At 45.5% G+C, this 19,106-nt stretch overlaps 1 protein-coding gene and 1 non-coding gene across 2 annotated transcripts; both read left to right on the top strand.

The window, feature by feature from the left end:
• The first annotated feature begins 1,707 nt into the window (after positions 1-1,707).
• LOC112135385 (U6 spliceosomal RNA) lies at positions 1,708-1,814 on the top strand. Its single transcript, XR_002916666.1, has one exon. It is a non-coding gene; the product is annotated as a U6 spliceosomal RNA (small nuclear RNA).
• Positions 1,815-11,185: 9,371 nt separating this feature from the next.
• Positions 11,186-16,652, top strand: BAMBI (BMP and activin membrane bound inhibitor). Its single transcript, XM_002820624.6, has 3 exons — positions 11,186-11,670; positions 14,976-15,263; positions 15,705-16,652. Exons 1-3 carry the CDS (start codon positions 11,595-11,597, stop codon positions 16,121-16,123), a joined length of 783 nt encoding a protein of 260 aa, XP_002820670.2. The 5' UTR covers positions 11,186-11,594; the 3' UTR covers positions 16,124-16,652.
• Positions 16,653-19,106: the final 2,454 nt, after the last annotated feature.

A 19,106-nucleotide genomic window follows, 5' to 3' on the forward strand; every position in this document is an offset into this window, starting at 1 on the left:
AGGGAGGGCTGGGTCATAGGAATGTGATGGCCCCATCCCATGCTTTTTTTTGTTCCTCTTAAGCAGTTGCAGCCAGTCCTGGTGCTCGGCCTGTTCTGAAGTGAGTTGTGCACCTGCCCTCATTTTTCTCCGCAGTTGGGCATCTTTGGTCTTGAGCAGCTCAGGAAAGTCCGAGCTGACACTCAGATTCTTACTCCTTAGATGAGATCCAGTGCGCAGTGTTTTTCCTAGTTGTGAAAAATCATTGTCATCTCTAATATTAAAGGAAATGATAACTATAAGATGTCGCTGTTATGACATCTTGACACTGAAAGAGATTTTATATGGTCACTTGGTTCAACAATTAGTCCATGGGTCCCTTGCTGGACTTCTCCTGGTGCTTGGGAACCACAGCCTGTGCTATCTTCAGACAGAATTAATTCCTGGAAGTTCTTCCTTATCTTAAACCTATGTGATGCCTTTTCCCTGGCACCCACTAGTCCTTGTTGTGACCTCTGCAATTATACAAAGTAAGTCTCCTTTCTTATCATGTAAGTCCCTCCTTCACATTCTCTGTTTGATTGTGGTATTAAGTGCTTTTACCAACTTGATCACTCTGCTTCATTACAGAATTTTTAAAGATGCCACACTTTCCACTGGGTTGACCATTCTAGAATGGTCTGATCAGAATGGTCATCGCCTTGGGCTGGACTTTTAACATGTATTGGCACCTGCCAAATATTTGTGTTATTATTCACATCTGTTTTTAAGAGACAGCACTCCTGAAAGACAGATGGAGTCATAGATCTGCTTTTCAAATGCTTTCTTAAAGCATTTCTAGAAAAGTAGTAATTCCACTTTACTTGACTTGGTGGAGAAGCTCATGCCACTTGTTTTGGACTCAGAGTTGATTTCTGAGGCTGCCTTTCACAGAGCCGAGAAGGGATCTTAGAGGTCATTTTATTAGTCATATTTTACAGGTGACAAAATGAGGTCTAGAGAGGTTTAACAATGTTTGCCCGAAGCCATACACTGGTAAGTGACTAAGCTCCAAGCTAATGCTGGGCCCCAGGTACAGGAGCCCACCTTGCCACTGCTTCCTTGTGTCTGGTTCTGCCTCGGGAACTGGCCTAGGAACAGACTCCCTGCCACCTGCTGCAGCCACAGACGTTTTCACTATTCTTTTTTGTATTTTCCAAGTTTTCTACAGTGATCCGTTACTTTTACAATCAGAAAACAATCAACTGGCGCAGACGAGGTGGCTCATGCCTGTAATTCCAGCACTTTGGGAGTCCTGGGCGGGCGGATTATTTGAGGTTGGGAGTTTGAGACCAGCCTGGCCAACATGTCAAAAACCCATCTCTACTAAAAATACAAAACTTAGCTGGGTGTGGTGGCATATGCCTGTAATCCCTTCTTCTCGGGAGGCTGAGGCAGGAGAATCGCTTAACGTAGGCAGAGGTTGCAGTGAGCTGAGATTGCACTACTGCACTTCAGCCTGGGCGACAGAGTGAAGCATCAACTCAAAAAAAAAAAAGAAAAAAAAAGAAAAAGAAAATGAAAAAGAAAAAAGTAAAGAAAGCAATCAATTGGCCAGATATGGTGGCTCAAGCCTGTAATGCCAGGGCTTTGGGAGGCTGAGGCAGGAGGATCACTTGAAGCCAGGAGTTTGAGACCAGGCGGGGCATAAAAGCGAGACCCTGTCTCTATTAAAAAAAAAAAAAAAAAGTGCTTGCTTTGGCAGCACATATGCTAAAATTGGAACGATACACAGAAGATTGGCATGGCCCCTGCGCAAGAACGACACGCAAATTCATGAAGCGTTCCATATTTTTATCTCCCAGCCATCACCACCCGATTTTGATTGTATCCTTCCTCCTATCCTTTAATCTGTTCACTGCTTTGTCTGGGGGAGGTGGGGTCGCTGGTTCAGACGTTGGCGTTTGTTCTTTGATGGATGAACGAACACTCCAGTTTTCTTTCCCGTGGAGGTTGTTTCAGCCACAAACCGCTTCATTTTGCTGTTTCAATTTCAAAATAAAAGGAAACATATTGAAAAAAAAGAAAGAAAAGAAATCAATCAATCAAACAAAAACAAAACCCAGTAGTTTTTAAAAACACACCTCACTCATACCGAGGCCAGCCCCTAAAGTCCCCGGGTCTCTTCTCTGAACCTCTAGGTCAGGGAAACTGCTGTTCCATCTCTCCTGACTCCTTAAAATTCAATGACTCAAAGATCCCATTTTGGTCAGAAGTTGAACAACAATAAAACCTTTTCCTATCCTGTCCGCCACATTCACGAACTCCCGGGCTCCCACGGGGTTTATTTTTAAATTTCTCGAGTTACGGGGGGAAGGGGTTACGGTGGGAGCGAGACTGAGAACCACAGCGCGAACAGGGGCGCATTGGTACTAGGATCGGGACAGGCGTGTCTCCAGTTCCTACAGACTCTAGCCTCGGGGGGAGTCTGTTCAGATTACAAGTGTCTATGCCCCTGTTTTATTTTGAGACAAGTCGGGGTCGCTCAGTGAGTCAGCACCGAGGAGGCGGTGGGGGAGACAGGCAGCGGCTGGGACGCGCGGGACTGGGGCGCGCCTTGCGCGCTGGGCACCCGAGCTGCGCGCGGGCGGCCAGGGGCGGGGGCCTCAGAGAGCCCGGGAGGGCGTGGACCCGACCGGGGAGGGGTGGGCTCGGGCGCGTCTGGGTTGGGGCTGAATGATGTAAAATAGCGCGGAGCTCCTTGGCGCCTCGGCACCATTACCTTCAATTATCATAATTGGTGCCTCTCTCCGGCGTTTGCATTTCCCCCGAGGGATCTCTCACTGGTTCCCGTTCCTTCTCCTCGCCCTCTCTCGCTCAGTCGCTCTCGGCTCCCGATCGCTCTCCCAGCCTCGCCCTCCCCTCAGTATCGATCTTTTTGGATGTTCTCCCTGCCTAAAACGGATGCTAATATCTCTTCGATTGAACCGAAATGGCGCTGCGGCAGCTATGTTTCCATTGTCAATAGAAACTTAGAGGGACCCGGGGATCAGCATTTATTTTATACTTAAACTAATTTCTCTAAGTACTTTTCTACTTGTAGTCCAACGAACTGGGAATTAGTAACGATGTGTGGAGCCTGGAGTACATTTTCCCGAAACTTCCCGATCTGTCAATAGGAAGGTTAATCTTCCTGGACACCCCCGTCTCCCTCCTCCCACTCTCTTCGCTGGAGTCGTGCTGGCTGATGGGAACGAAAAGACTTCAGATCTGAAAAGGCTTTGATTGTACCTTGAGACATCACCTCTGACAAAAATATAAAAACATAGGCTCTTCTCTGCACTGTCTGCGTCTTTCAGGGGCTGGACCTCACCTGTCTCCAGAAAAACTGCGGATCTTCAGGGATGACTTGAAGGATTAGAAAAGAGAGAAGTACCAGTGCCCCTTCCCATCATTCCTACAGATCTTTGTTAAAATTAGGCAGTCACCTGAAAAAAAAAAAAAAGACAGGTGGATTAGAAGCATTTTGAGGGCAGGAGCCGTTTCAGAAATCTGTTGATCACCCCTAAAGAAAAGGACAGCTTATGAGTACAGTTCACGGCAAGTGTATCCATAATTAATCAGGATTTTCTTGGGAAATGCTTCCATTTGAAAGTGAATAAGCAACATCAGACTTCTTCGAAAAATGCCATTGGATAGGAGATGGGTTATCTCAAGGTGTCATGTTGCAGGGTGGAAGATACTTCTTGTGTTTTCCAGCAGACTAGAGGCACGAGTTATGGTTCCATGAGAGCAGCTAAGTTTCTTGCGTAATGATAAGTTAGGCGACCAATTTGTCTCGGCTGATTCTTGGACTGTCACCAGTCATGGGAGCAAACGTTTGCTGGCAAGATTCTGCGTTTTTAGAGAGATACCATCACCCTGCCCAGGCCGTAGGCTGACTTGGCAGTAACATTATTTGCACTTCAAATCTTCAGCTCCAGGGAGGAGAAAATCCTGAAACCACCTGGGAAGTCCTGAAGCCATCATAAATACATTCAGATATTACAAATTTTTTCCTTAGACCAATTTCTAAGGAAAATTGGTCACCATTTCTATAGAGATTCACAGTTAACAAAACTTACACGAAGACCTCAAGTTGCACTAGTAGCAATCTCTGGAGCAGGCAGGCTACCAAACACTCTTGTTCTCATTTTATGGGCAAGCAAACTGAGTACCAAGGGGCCAATTGATTGGCTCATAAAAACTCAGTGAGTTTACTGGGCATGGAGGTTCATGCCTGTGATCCCAGCACTTCGGGAGGCTGAGGCAGGCAAATCACTTGAGGCCAGGAGTTCGAGACCAGCCTGGCCAAAACGGTGAAACACTGCCTCTATCAAAAATACAAAAATTAGCCAGGCATGGTGGCAAACATCTGTAATCCTAGCCACTCAGGAGGGTGAGGCACGAGAATTGCTTGAACCCGGGAGGCGGAGGCTGCAGTGAGCTCGCTTCACTGCACTTCAGCCTGGGCAATGGAGCAAGACTCTATCTCAGAAAAAAAAATAATAATAATAATAAAATAAACAACCAGCTTGGGCAACATGGCGAGACCCTGTCTCTACAAAATATTTAAAAATTAGCAGGGTGAGGTGGCATGCACCTGTAGTCCTAGCTACTGGGGAGTCTGAGGTGGGAGGATCGCTTGAGCCATGGTGGTAGAGGCTGCAGTGAGCTGAGATTGTGCCACTGCACTCCAGCCTGGGTGACAGAGCGAGGCCGTCTCAAAAAACACACAGACAAAACATTGAGTAATGGAGCGTGGATACAAATGCAGGACTTCAGTTTCTTACTTTAGTGTTACTTTTTCCTTGCTCTGTTACCCAGGCTGGAGTGCAGTGGTGCGATCTTGGCTCACTGCAGCCTCCCCATCTCTGGCTCAAGCGATTCTCCAGCCTCAGCCTCCTGAGTAGCTGGGATTACAGGCATGCACCACCACACCCAGCTAATTTTTGTATTTTTAGTAGAGATGGGGTTTCACCATGTTGCCCAGGATGGTCTTGAGCTCCTGGATTCAAGTGATCCACCCTCCTTGGCCTCCCAAAGTGCTGGGATTATAGGTATGAGCCACCATGCCAGGCCCAGGGAACTCTTTTTATATACTCCTGTGATTTAATGAGGAACAACTAAGTGGTATGGGGTGGAGCCGAGTGGATGGACCTCCAAGGAAACAAGTGACTACTTTGACCCTTTGGCTGTAATACTGATGGATTTTGCTCATGTATTCCATACAGACTGGCAAGCAATGTCATTGCTCATAGACATTGCATCACGGGAATCTTGCCTGCTCCTCCCCCCTCCAATATATGTGGAAAATGCCAGGTTGACTATTCACTCCAAATACTCATCTTTCTCAAGAAACTAATAAAACGCTCTGCTCGTTGCCATGGCCCCACTAAGAAGACAAGACGTTCAAGATTGTTGTATATTAAAAATAATCTAGGAGTTCAAAATGGTCCTGGACTCTGGAAAGTCCTGGACTCTGCAAGGTTCTGAGTCTTCAATCTGTTTAAAATGGGCTGTCTTCAAATGGCTACATTAAGTTATTTTAGATGATAGCAAACACTCAAGTGATAAAGTCACACAGAAGTAATAATTTGAAGGAGTGATTTTTTTTTTTTTTTTTTTTGAGACAGAGTCTCACTCTGTTGTCCAGGCTGGAGTGCAGTGGCGCGATCTTGGCTCACAGCAACCTCCGCCTCCTGGAGATTCTCCTGCTTCAGCCTCCCCAGTAGCTGGGATTACAGGCATGTGCCACGATGCTCGGCTAATTTTTATATTTTTAGTAGAGATGGGGTTTCACCATATCGGCCAGGTTGTTCTCAAACTCCTGACCTCAAGTTATCCATCTGCCTCAGCTTCTCAAAGTGCTGGGATTACAGGCATGAGCCACTGTGCCTGGCTTGGAGTAATGATCTTAATTCCACTCACTAATCACTTCTTAGCCTTTTGGCTAAGGTCAAAATTCACTCACTAATATTTTTCTTTTCTTTTGAGATGGTCTCTCTCTGTTGCCCAGACTGAAGTGTAGTGGTATGATCTTAGCTCACTGCAGCCTGGAACTCCTGGGCTCCAGTAATCCTCCTACTTTAGACTCCCAAGTAGCTGAGACTACAGGCATCTACTACTGGGCTTGCTGGTCTCAAACTCCTGAACTCATGTGATCCTCCTGCCTCAGCCTCCCAAAGTGCTGGAATTACAGGTGTGAGCCTCTGAGCCTGGCCTACTTTATTTTTCTTTATAGGTGAATTAACTTTATATAATATGACATGCTTTATGGTGCCAGCCTGCCCATATCTCTTTCTGTGTGTTCTTTCTGGCTCACACCCTTGCTGAGAGCAGTACCCAGGTTTTATATCAGCCAGAACCCTATCCAAGCCCAAGAGATCATAGACTGAGTATTTGGGGATGGTGTCTCCATAAGCTGAACAAATGACTGTGATAGTTTGCAGTAGTGATAGAAGGTGAAACCATCTCTTGGGTACTATCTCTCTGTATAGGGGACTTATGCTTGGACCAAAAAAAAGGCAGAAATTATGAGAGTAAAAACTACAAATAAGGAGAGGATGACAGCCCACTGGCAGAGAGGCGAGAAGCAAAGACAACCCTGAGAAAAAGAGGCCCAAGTCTCTGGCTTCTGGCTCTAGGAAGGTTGGCTCCCCGAGGTGATAAGCAGTGCTTGTCAATCACCAGTCAGTAGTAACCATACCGTAAGCCTATTTTGTCCATACCACAAACCCCTCCTAAATTAATCTTTAGTGCGTCTCTCTTCCTTTTAATTAAACAAGTCAACTAACGATGTACTATAAATGTTTTATTTTTACTTATTTATTTATTTGCTATTCTGGCCACTGTCATTGTTTTTATTTCATAATAATTCCTGAGAAAATAACTAACTATACAGTATTTGTTTCATCATTTACAAAGTATCAAGACACACGTTATATTTGATGTGTGAGTTCAAGCCATGAAATAAAATGCCAGCCGAACGTGCATATCTTCAAATATTTAACGCATTTCGATGAGATTTATGGGCAGAGGTTATGAAGAGAGTACACCCTAAGTGAGGTCATCAATGAGCACAATTCTTGTTCTTATCCTTGGTATTAAGGGAAGAACTTCTGATGCACTTTTCTCAGATTGAATAATCTTCCTTTGTTCTATCTGGTCACCTAACAAATGAGCTCCTATTCTGCTATGAATCCCTTAAACACAAATGACTCTCTGATAAGATAGTCAAGCTCACATCTGTAATCCCAGCTACTTGGGAGGCTAAGGTGGGAGGGTCACTCGAGGCTAGAAGTTTGGGACCAGCCTGGGCAACATCAGGAGACTCTGTCTCAACAAAAAGTATAGAAATTAGCCCCATGTAGTGGGGAGCACCTATGGTCTTAGCTACTTGGGAGGCTGGGGCCAGTGGTTCGAGGCTACAGTGAGCTATGATTGCAGTGCTGTACTCCAGCCTGAGTAACAGAGTGAGACCTTCATCTCTAAAAAAGCAAAAGCAAAACCAAGTAACTCTCTACTCTCCCATTCACAATTTATTACCATTTAGTTACATGTTTAGCCTATAATTTCAAAGATATCATTTAAAATCCTTTAAAACATCTATATGGCCAGCATGGTGGGTCACACCTATAATCCCAGCATTTTTGGAGGCTCAGGCAGGAGGATTGCTTGAGCCCAGGAATTCTGAGACCAGCCTAGGTAACATAGGGAGACCACCATCTCTACAAAAAAATTAAAAAATTAGTCGGGCATGGTGGCTCGCGCCTATATAAATTATATCTTGAATGCTGTTTGAAGGTAATAAAAAACTATTACACTGTTTAACTGTTTCAGTTAGGTCTAGAATCAGTTTTCTGTTCTTGGGTATAGATAGCTTGTTCCCATGTATTTTCGGAATCCCTTTGTAGGTGTAAAAAGAATTTTGGTCGTTGATTTCATTTCTTGCTTTAAACTTCAAAAGGACAGTAGATTGTACTCTTTTTTTTCTCTCTACTTATCAAACTACATGTAGGAAAGTAATAACTGAATTATGTGCAAAGCATAAGTAAAATTCTCTAGAGAAGCAATTTTCCTTAAGAATCTTAAATTGAATTAAAATTGTTGCCCCTATTCTCTCAACTATTGATATGGCCTCATAATTGACACATTATCCCTAAACTGATTTTGATATTCTACATCGATTCAAACACTCTGATTCATTTAGTTGAAAAGTCTATGTCTTCCCTAGAACCATTAAAGTGCAGACTTGTTTCTCTTTAATTTCTGGTCATTTAGAAAGTTTGTCCATTAATAATAAAAACAAAATAGTTGAAATCATTATCTAAAAAATGGATCCCAAGTTCTTGTTCAGAATTGGACTTGGAACAAAAAAATATATACAACCTGGAGTGCTCAAAGTCAACGTTAATTCAATAAAACACAAATATCTTAGTTTGGTTTCTTTGGGTTGGAAGGAAAAGAATCTTAAGTAAAAAGGGGACTTTATTAAGGTTACTGAGTTAACCTAAAGACAAGAAGTGAGGCTGACTGCCTGGAAATCCATTTGGATTTATGTATTTGCCACTTTGCATATCTTCATTATTTTTCTTTCTCTGCAGACAGGTGGACTACAGCTGCCCCAAAGCAAAATTTTTATGTCTCCCGTGAAATGACCTCAAGGGGCCGAGCAGCATGTCTGTTCCAAGACACACAAGAGAGACTCTAACTGACCTAACCTGGGTCATGTGACTAGCTATGGCCAGAGATTAGGAGATCAGAGTCTCCTAATCAGGTTGCCAATGCCCACTCCAGGGAAAAGGGACATTCTCTGAATTGGGCTGGGAGACACTCAGAAAGTGTCTACTAGAATGCAACTTTCACCAACACATTCCCCAGACCTTTTCTGTTAAATAAGTATTTATCTGCATCAAAGGGAAATATAGTTCATTTCTGATACGTCTCTGTTCACTTTTTCACATTTTATGCTGCAATCACAAAGACTTGCTTGTCATCCCAACTACCTGTTCGCTACTTACCACTCCTACTCGCCTACACAATCATATAATTTCATGCCTAAAGTCCTGTGGTCCTCTGTGCTTGTAATGGTCTTCTTCCAATCCTTAATGTCATTGCTTCTAGGAGACTTTACCGGCTCTCTTTACCTTCCTAGGCTAGTTAACCTCTTTCTTTTAGGCATTGTAACATCATGCACATAAATCTCTATTATTGTCCAGCTCCATTGTTTTGAGATTTACTATCTAGTTTCTGACATCTTTATAACCCCAGACATTGCAAGCCTGGCCTACGGTGGGAGGCCAGGTTGAACGAACATACCCTGAAAGTTTCCTTTTAGCTAATAATTGACTCTCTAAAAGAGAGTGTAATCATTACATAAAAAGTATTGTCCTCTGGGCGTGGTGGCTCACGCCTGTAAATCCCAGCACTTTGGGAGGCCGAGGCGGGCAGATCACGAGGTCAGAAGTTCGAGACCAGCCTGACCAACATGGCGAAACCTCGTCTCTATAAAAATACAAAAATTAGCCAGGCGTGGCGACAGGTGCCTGTAATCCCAGCTACTCAGGAGGCTGAGGCAGGAGAATTGCTTGAACCCGGGAGGCAGAAGGTTGCAGTGAGCCGAGATCACGCCACTGCACTCCAGCCTGGGCAACAATGCCAGACTCATCTCAAAAAAAAAAAAAAAAAAGTCTTGTCTGCATAAAACCCTTACAATTCTTAACTTGTCAAGGTTCTAGTAGCCAGGGAGTTCTAATCAAAGTCGGCCCCAGGACTGACTTGTCAGCACGCCCCTTGAGAAACTTGTCTGCTGTTTACCTGGTGCCCTAACCAGTTTAATTTTCTTTTAAAACTTCTACTAGACTTCTCCTTCTCTCCTTTTAGATGCAATTTTGATTTAGAGAAGTAATGGTCTGAGCATCAGTTTATGAAATTATTTTTCTGCACGTAAACATTATTTTTCAAAGGCAATTTCATTAACTACATCCTGCAGCTCTGCAGACTTTCAACAACTTTAAAAGGTTAGGCGTTTGAGATATGTTCGCCTTGACTTTCAGTCCTCAAAACACACATACATTTTTCTTAGTCTTAAAGCTCATGTCTGCACTCTAGTCCTAAAGGATTTGTCTTTATAATTCTCACCTTAGCATGAAATGTGCTTCTCTTTCTTTCCTTCCCCACCCTCCACCCCCTTTTGACATATCCGGTAGGGAAGCTCTGGCAGATTCTCAAGAATTTTGCAAATGGTTGACTTTTGTTCATCTCAGGTTTTGGAGGGAGAGGATAAAAGAACATTCCCTCAGATAATGAGTTTTAAGCTTAATTCCTTCCAAAGCGGAGGGGAAACAAAACTACAGCAAGGCCACCTTGAGTACCTTGGGAAGGGCAGCCTCGCGATCCCTAATAAATGAATTAGCATCTCAAGGAGGAGATCACTGCGGGGCTGATATTGATCAGGGTCAGCCGGCGTGTTTGCCAGCCATTGTTTGGGGGGTGGTTAATTGAGTGTCAGTCTCGGCCAGTGTCGTCTCGTTGGCGCCGGGTGCTTTTGGATTTGCTAATTTTCGTTAAGTGTCTCTAGCCGGCTACTCGTCCCGTGTACCCGGGAGAACCTAGCGGCTCCTAACTGATCAACAGTCGGTCTGTCTGGGCTTTATTGATCCCATGGCGGGCAGCTCGAGGCGGACACGCTGAGGGGGTGTGGGGCGAAGGCTGAATGCAGACCCCAGCGCTGGGCCGCCTCCCCCGGGCTCCCACCCGAACCCTCCTCCGCCACAGAAAACGCAGTGCGGCCGGGGAGGACGACCACGCGGACCCCCTGCGTGTTTCGGAGGACACCCAAAAGAAGCCCCGGGCTGGGGAACGCTGACCGCCCGAGGCCGAGCCGTCAGGGTCTCGGAGGCGGGTTCCCGAGCCGGTCCCGGGGCTGGGCTCCCCCGGCGCCTCGCGAAGGTCACTGACGCGCAGGCCTCCGCCAGGGGGAGCGCGGGAGACGGCAGCGCACCAGCCGGGCGCCCCAGCCGGGCGCCCCAGACGCCGGCGCCGCTCGGAGCCGCCTGGCAGGTCCCTCAGCGCTAGCGTCTGGGCCCGCCCCCCGCTGCGGGGCGGATTGACAGGAGCCCGGCGGCCAATCGGACGCCGTGGGGCGGGGCGAGGCGGGGCGGTGCGGGCCGGCTCCCGGGGCTGGGCGCTATTTACGGCGCGGAGCCGGCGAGACCTGGGCTGGCGCGGGCGGGAGCTGCCACGGATGCCCTTACCTGCTGGGGAGACCCTACTCTCTTCGCTGAGAGCGGCCGCTGGCGGGGACTGAAGGCCGGGAGCCCACCCCCGGCTCGGGGCTAGCGTGCGTCCCTAGAGTCGAGCGGGGCAAGGGAGCCGGTGGCCGCCAAGGGGGGACCGGGAAACTTTTCTGGGTTCCTGGGCGCGCCCTGTAGCCGCGCTCCATGCTCCGCCCGCGGCCCGAACCCCAGCCCCGCCGCTGACGGCGCCCGCCGCTCCGGCCAGGGCCCATGCCCTGCGCACTCCGGGGGTCGTAGGCTGCCGCCGAGCCGGGGCTCCGGAAGCCGGCGGGGGCGCCGCGGCCGTGCGGGGCGTCAATGGATCGCCACTCCAGCTACATCTTCATCTGGCTGCAGCTGGAGCTCTGCGCCATGGCCGTGCTGCTCACCAAAGGTGGGTGCCGGGGGCGCACGGGGCCCGGGGTCCCGTCCCCGCCGCGGGGCTTTGGAGCCGGCTGCAGAGGCTTTGTTAGCGGCGGGCGAGGCTCCCTCTCGCGCCGGAGCCGCAGGTCGCGACAAGTTGCTGTGTTCTTAGAAGTCGCGGCGGTGGCCTGGCGCGTGGATGCGGATTCCGATCTAAGGGCAGGCGCTGATCAGAGGGTCCTCCTGGCTCTGCCTGCGGGGAGCGGCGCATTTGCAGCCCAGCGGGGAGCGGGGCCGGAGTCTCGGCTTCACGCCGCCGCCTCCGCACCCTGGGGGCCCGGGCGGCCGGGAGGAATCGCAGATCCCGGCCTGTAGCTGCCGCGTGCCTGCATCGTGTCTGTGTGAGTGCCTCAGAATGTATTTCTGTGAGTGTGTCTCTGAGTGTCGTTGTGTTTCTGAAAGTGTCTGAACCTCTGTATCACTCAGTGTATCTCTGTGTCTCTGAATGTATCTCTGAATGCATTTCTCTGTCTCTTTCTGAGTCTTTGTGTCTCTGAATGTGTCTGAGTCTCTGTATCCCTCCGACCCTGAGTGTGTCTTTTTGAATGCATTTCTGTGTCTGTCTCTAAGTGTCTTTGTGTCTCTGAATATGCATCTGAGTCTCTGTGTGTGTCTCCGCGTACATCTCTCTGAGTGTGTGCCAGCGACTGTGTGGGTCTCCCTGAGAGTTTAGGTGTCCGAGATGGGCAGAAGTGTGTGTTGTGTTGGTTTTCAGTAGCCGGGAGGAGTAGGCTCTGTCAGCGTCTCATTCCCACTCACCTCATATTTTACAAACAGGACCAAAAAAGAAAAAAGGCAGCGGGTCAGTTTCTTCTTTCCTCTGCAGGCTTTCACCTTTTAGATAGAAATAACCCGAACTTTCTCCGAATTTCAAGGTTCCCCTCACCTCCCTGCTATGAAATCTACCTACTGTTCTGTGAACAGGTAATTTTTTTAAGTAGGAAGCACTGTTTAGCCTTTGCAGCCCCCTACTTCTCTTTAATTGCTATGTAGCAGGCATGAGGTTAAAGCATAAGCTAGCCCAGCGAGGATGATGTGTGCTACAGTATTTATTTATTTTGGAAGGAAGGGTGTAATTAACCCTAAATAACAGCCCTTGTAGCTTGCAGAGGGGAGCCTCCTGGCCCTATCAAAGGCGGGCAGAACAGGGAGGGACTGAGGCTGACATGAAGTCACAGATACCGAAACTATGTGCCTGATAATGATATAATTAGGGGATCAGAGATTTCTGACGGCTGCGGACTTCAAAAGCTTTAAAAGAAGCCAGCAGTCTCTCCTGTAGCCATCTTGACTAAAGCAGACATTTTTGTTTAATCACTACATACAGTAACGAGAAGGGGGCAGAAACAGAAGGGCATTGTTCCACAGTTTCAAAATACCAGTCCCCTTTCTGGCCTTTTGCATGCCACAGGAAGAAACTTTATGAACGACAGAAATATAGTTTTAATACAGTGGTACAAAAGTCCATTCTCCTTGCTTAAAATGTGGCTCCAATTAAAAAAAAAAAAGTAGTTAGAACTTTCCCAGTTACCTGTCAAAATTTTATTAGGCTGTTTTTAGGTCATTGAAAATACAGTATTTTAAATAGGCTCTCATAAACATTTAAGCAGCATTTTACTTGTATGCAGTCTTCCTTTTCTGTACAAGGTCTGAAGCTAATAGGGTCAAAATGGGCTTTTAATCTGTTTTATTTATACTTTAAAAATGTATATGGAATTTGTCAAACTAGGGATATGTAGTCATCACCCCAGAAGACTGGTGAGCTTTATGTGGAAAATAAAGTGAGCTTGGAGGGAGGAGGAGAAAGAGCAGAAAAGTGGTTCTGCAAAGCAAGGTTCTTACTTGAAGCAGAGAAGGAACTTGGGCCCAACCGCAGGATGGCGAGTGCAGATTTAGGAGCAAGACCCCCAGCTTTGGACTGTTAAGGGTTGCCAAAGATCTGTGTTTAGTGGGCTGGTTTTCCTTAGAACCGAAGCATTAGTAGCGTCCGGTGAAAACTGAGCATACCATACCGTGGTCTGGAATTTGGACAGATAATTAAATGGGACACCTTACTGGGGCATTCAGAGACAGGGGGATGAATAAAGGTAAGGGTGGGAAGAGGTTTGTAAAACAGCAGATCCCGGTGTTTAATTTCAGAGTGGAGGTTTTGGATCTTCAGACAGGAAACTGGAAGAGGCGTGTGCGTTAGTTTAGTTTACTCGCTGTGGCATGTGACAGCGACCAGGGTCCGCTAGGTGGATATTGTATTAGTGATAACTTTAAGACCCAGATTATTTCAACGAGAAACTGATATGAAAGCCTCCAGTCTTGCCCTGTGACAAAATGTGAACAGAGCCATGCAACTCACAAAATAAGTTTTTATAAAGGAAACTTTTAATCACTTCCTGTAGAAAATTTGAGGTTTCCTTAAGGATTTTTCATTCAACCAGCAGAGGATTTTCAGTTTCAATGTTTCCCCTTTTAGATCACATGTCGAATTACATGTAAAACTTGTGAGGAGGAGGAGGAGGAGAAGTTAGCCTTGCAGTTTTATACTCCCCCCACCTTTTATGACTTTCCATTTGGGCTGAAAGAAATTGACTTTGGCAAGCAAACCACTAATTGTAAACTGCCTAGTTCCTGTTTTACAATATACTGACTAAAAGCTCCTCTGCATGAAAAAATCTTTATAGGCGAAAATTTGCCTTTTCTAGAGAGGTTGCAAATAGCTGCCTAGTTTCATAGTTTTAAAACCTCCTGACCTGGGCAGTTTCTAGATTGTTGTGTTTCTAGTTAATAACTTTATAAGGTGTTAGCTAAAGCTCTTAACTCTTGGCGCAGTCCTGTGGGATAGTAAACAATTCAGTAGTTCCGATCAAATATTTATACTGACAAAATCAAAAAGCCTAACATTTTTATGTCGTATGGTCGTGTAGGATTAAAATGAATAAATAATGTGATATACCTTATGGTAGGAGAAATTATACTCATTACTGTTTCCTTCAAAAAGCAAAAGTTTTTTTAAAATGACTCTAAACTCTTCAGAAACCTGCTATTGGGATTACTACGTTGCCAAAATGACGTTGCCAAAATGACGTTTAACTGGGTTGCACTGGTTGCAGGAAGGGCTTCTCCAGGCTCCGTAGACTGGAGCCCTCAGCTCCAGTCTTTGCCAGTTCGTGCCTCCAGTCTTTGCCAGTTCGTGCCTTTGAATTTGGGATTTAGCAGTTGCCTAAATAGTTGCTTTCTCTGGTTTCTGGAGCAGAGTTTGAGGTGGTTTCTTATTGTTTTCAGGTGAAATTCGATGCTACTGTGATGCGGCCCACTGTGTAGCCACTGGTTATATGTGTAAATCTGAGCTCAGCGCCTGCTTCTCTAGACTTCTTGATCCTCAGAACTCAAATTCCCCACTCACCCATGGCTGCCTGGACTCTCTTGCAAGCACGACAGACATCTGCCAAGCCAAACAGGCCCGAAACCACTCCGGCACCACCATGCCCACATTGGAATGCTGTCATGAAGACATGTGCAATTACAGAGGGCTGCACGATGTTCTCTCTCCTCCCAGGGGTGAGGCCTCAGGTAGGTGGAAGCCGTTTCTAACCAGAATGCCTGCCTGATCTACAGACTTGTGACAGCCACGACTTTGTATGTCTGCTATTGATTTTGTTGTTAATGTAATTAGAGACACCAGAGGGAGAAGCCTGGCGGGATGCAAAGATGCATCTTGATTGAGTGGCTTTTATGTCTGTCTGAGCAGTAGATGTCTGTCTACATAATAGGTTTTGCCTGTTTTTTCAACATTTTGAAGACATTAAAAGGCCATTACGTCTCAGTAATGACAGTCTGTAAACAAATGCGTTTGTAAGCTTCTTTAGATAGTTTTGCAATATTTTCTAAATATCGTTGATTTAATTGTAAGCTGCTTTTTAATGGAATTCTTGGTTAAAATGAATTGATGATTATGAATATCCCTAGGAGGAGTTAGCATGCAGTTTGATCATTTTCTTTGTACTCCTTTAGGACAAGGAAACAGGTATCAGCATGATGGTAGCAGAAACCTTATCACCAAGGTGCAGGAGCTGACTTCTTCCAAAGAGTTGTGGTTCCGGGCGGCGGTCATTGCCGTGCCCATTGCTGGAGGGCTGATTTTAGTGTTGCTTATTATGTTGGCCCTGAGGATGCTTCGAAGTGAAAACAAGAGGCTGCAGGATCAGCGGCAACAGATGCTCTCCCGTTTGCACTACAGCTTTCACGGACACCATTCCAAAAAGGGGCAGGTTGCAAAGTTAGACTTGGAATGCATGGTGCCGGTCAGTGGGCACGAGAACTGCTGTCTGACCTGTGATAAAATGAGACAAGCAGACCTCAGCAACGATAAGATCCTCTCGCTTGTTCACTGGGGCATGTACAGTGGGCACGGGAAGCTGGAATTCGTATGACGGAGTCTTATCTGAACTACACTTATTGAACGCTTGAAGGCCTTTTGAGTTCTGCTGGACAGGAGCACTTTATCTGAAGACAAACTCATTTAATCATCTTTGAGAGACAACATGACCTCTGCAAACAGAATCTTGGATATTTCTTCTGAAGGATTATTTGCACAGACTTTATATAGTTAAATGTGTTGTTTGGTTTAAAATCATAAAAAGCAAAGAGAAGACTTTGTACACACTGTCACCAGGGTTATTTGCATCCAAGGGAGCTGGAATTGAGTACCTAAATAAACAAAAATGTGCCCTATGTAAGCTTCTACATCTTGATTTATTGTAAAGATTTAAAAGAAATATATATATTTTGTCTGAAATTTAATAGTGTCTTTCATAAATTTAACTGGGAGGCGTGAGACAGTACATGTTAATTATACAAATGGCCATTTGCTGTTAATAATTTGTTCTCAACTCTAGGATGTGGCTTGATTTTTTTTTTTTTCTCTTTTCTTTTTTAAACAAGACCAAGATCTTGCTTATTCTTCCATGTGCCTGTGTAATTTTCTTACAGTGTGGAGTTTCTAAATGTATACTGACCATCTTTTAGTGTCTTACCCACATTCTGGTTATAGGATAACTCTGGTTTTAGCTTTCATCTAAGAAGGAGATCTGAAATTTATGTGTACCAGGTCAGATATGATTGATCAATTTCTGGAGTTGACTTAGCAAAGGTCATTTTGATCCAGGTGTTTTGGAATACCTTTTTCCAATGTGTATACCTCCACCCAAAAAAAAAAAAACAGAAAACTAAACAACTTTTTTTTTTGTTCAGTCACTGTCTCCTTTTACTGTTGATTAATTGGCCAGTTTATTTTGTCCTAAGCCAAATTAAGTATTGGCTCCCCAGTTAGCCAAACCTTACTGTACAACACGCTTAATTTTAAACCTTGTGCTTCAACAGTGTGATGCTTTTTTTTTTTTTTTTTTTTTTTTTTTGCTTAGAAAGGTTTTCTGTAGTGAACATGATACACCAATTGATTTAAATAACTGCTACTAGGTTTCATCCTCCCAAATGATCTTTTATGTAACCAACTAGAACATTGGCTTTAGCCAGTAACTAATACAGCTAGGAAACAATGTTTCCTCCTATAAGACTTTCTGTCCAGGTAACATTGCCCATCCTGAATTTAAACATATGCTTTATTTGTGTACTTCCCCTGCCCCCAGTGGATCTTTCTTATTTTAAATGTGAGAATAATATGCCATGGAGAATATCTTGAATTCCTTTGTATATTTGAAATTTTTGCTTAAAAGTTAACCTGTAGGCCGGGCACGGTGGCTCACACCTATAATCCTAGCACTTTGGGAGGCTGAAGCAGGTGGATCACAAGGTGAGGAGTTCAAGACCAGCCTGGCCAACACAGTGAAACCCCGTCTCTACTAAAAATGCAAAAATTAGCTGGGCATGGTGGCGTGCATCTGTAGTCCCAGCTACTCGGGAGGCTGAGGCAGGAGAATTGCTTGAACCTGGGAGGCGGAGGTTGTGGTGAGCTGAGATTGTACCACTGCACTCCAGCCTGGGCAAACAAAGTGGGGAGATTCCATCTCAAAAAAAAAAAAAAAAAAAAAAAATCTACAGCCTGCATATTTGAGTATGGGGTTTTCTTTTATTAATATTAATAGACCACCTGCCCCAAAAAACTAGGCTGTGGAATAAACACATATTAATAAATGATAGCATTCGTATTGTCCCTTTTAAGATGAGCAGCTCTTGCATGCATGCCTTACATTTTATAAAAGATGTTAAGCTTTATGTATGTCAGTTTTTGAGGAAGCGAAAGAATTGTTGAATCCAACCCTTCAAACCTGTCAAGAGAATTGATCAAAGTTGTCTGTTGGTGAAATTTCCACCCTCACCTCCACTTCTGGCTCTGTCTCACTCTGTCGCCCAGGCTGGAGTCCAGTGGCGCCATCTATATCACTACAACCTCCATCCCCCTCCCCACACACCACACATGGCGCACCCCCCCACGCCGTCCCTCCCCGCCCCGCTGTGGGTTCAAGTGATTCTCCTGCCTCAGCCTCTGAAGCAGCTGGGATTACAGGCACCCACCACCATGCCTGGCTAACATTTGTATTTTTAGTAGAGACAGGGTTTTCACCATGTTGGCCAGGCTGGTCCCAAACTCCTGACCTCAAGTGATCCTCCTGCCTCAGCCTCCTAAAGTGCTGGGATTAAGGTGTGAGCCACTCTGCTCAACCCCACTCTAGCTCTTGATCACATTATAGTAGTTTGTAGTTTGGAGATGAAAGGACTTCTTGCTCCTTGTACATTCTCATTTCATGTATGACATTATGCAAACTCAGCAATTCTTCAAGTGGCCAGTTTTTATATCTGTTACGTAGTCAAAGTTTCTTTTCTCTGCTTGCCCTGATGAGGTCCTGTTCACCTCATTTCTTCTAAGTACAGGTTAACTAGGAACTCTGCAATTCTTTAGGAAATAAAACACTGAAGGATTTAAAGTCATGTGCTTTGAAACACTTTGAAATCAGTGAACCCCTTCCTCCCAGAGAGGCCTGTGTCTGGGCTGGTGTTACCACAAACTTCATGGAGGATGCATGCACAGCCTCTCCACTTGATCTTGGGCCTTTGTTCTTCCTATTGTATATTCACGAGGCTATTTACAGCTCCCTGTACTGTGGGGAGGTGGCACTGTGCCCATGGCTTCTCAGTTTTCTGGGGCTCAGCTTCCAGCCACATAATAGGCCAGCCCTGCCTCTTTTCCTAAAAAAATCCTCTCCCTTTTGATACTCATTTAGTTTTTACACATGTCCTCACCACCAGTCTTAAAGTCAGATCCGCACATAAAGTCAGATCTGCCTTCTTATGAAAATACTGCAGGCACCTCAACTTTGGATGTAACTAAGAACTACATATAGATTTTACTTTTGCTTCCCTGTGAGAGTGTAGAAGTTGCCAGGAGCCAGAGATAAG

The sequence above is a fragment of the Pongo abelii genome, chromosome 8, assembly GCF_028885655.2.
Source record: "Pongo abelii isolate AG06213 chromosome 8, NHGRI_mPonAbe1-v2.0_pri, whole genome shotgun sequence".
Classification (NCBI taxonomy): domain Eukaryota; kingdom Metazoa; phylum Chordata; class Mammalia; order Primates; family Hominidae; genus Pongo; species Pongo abelii.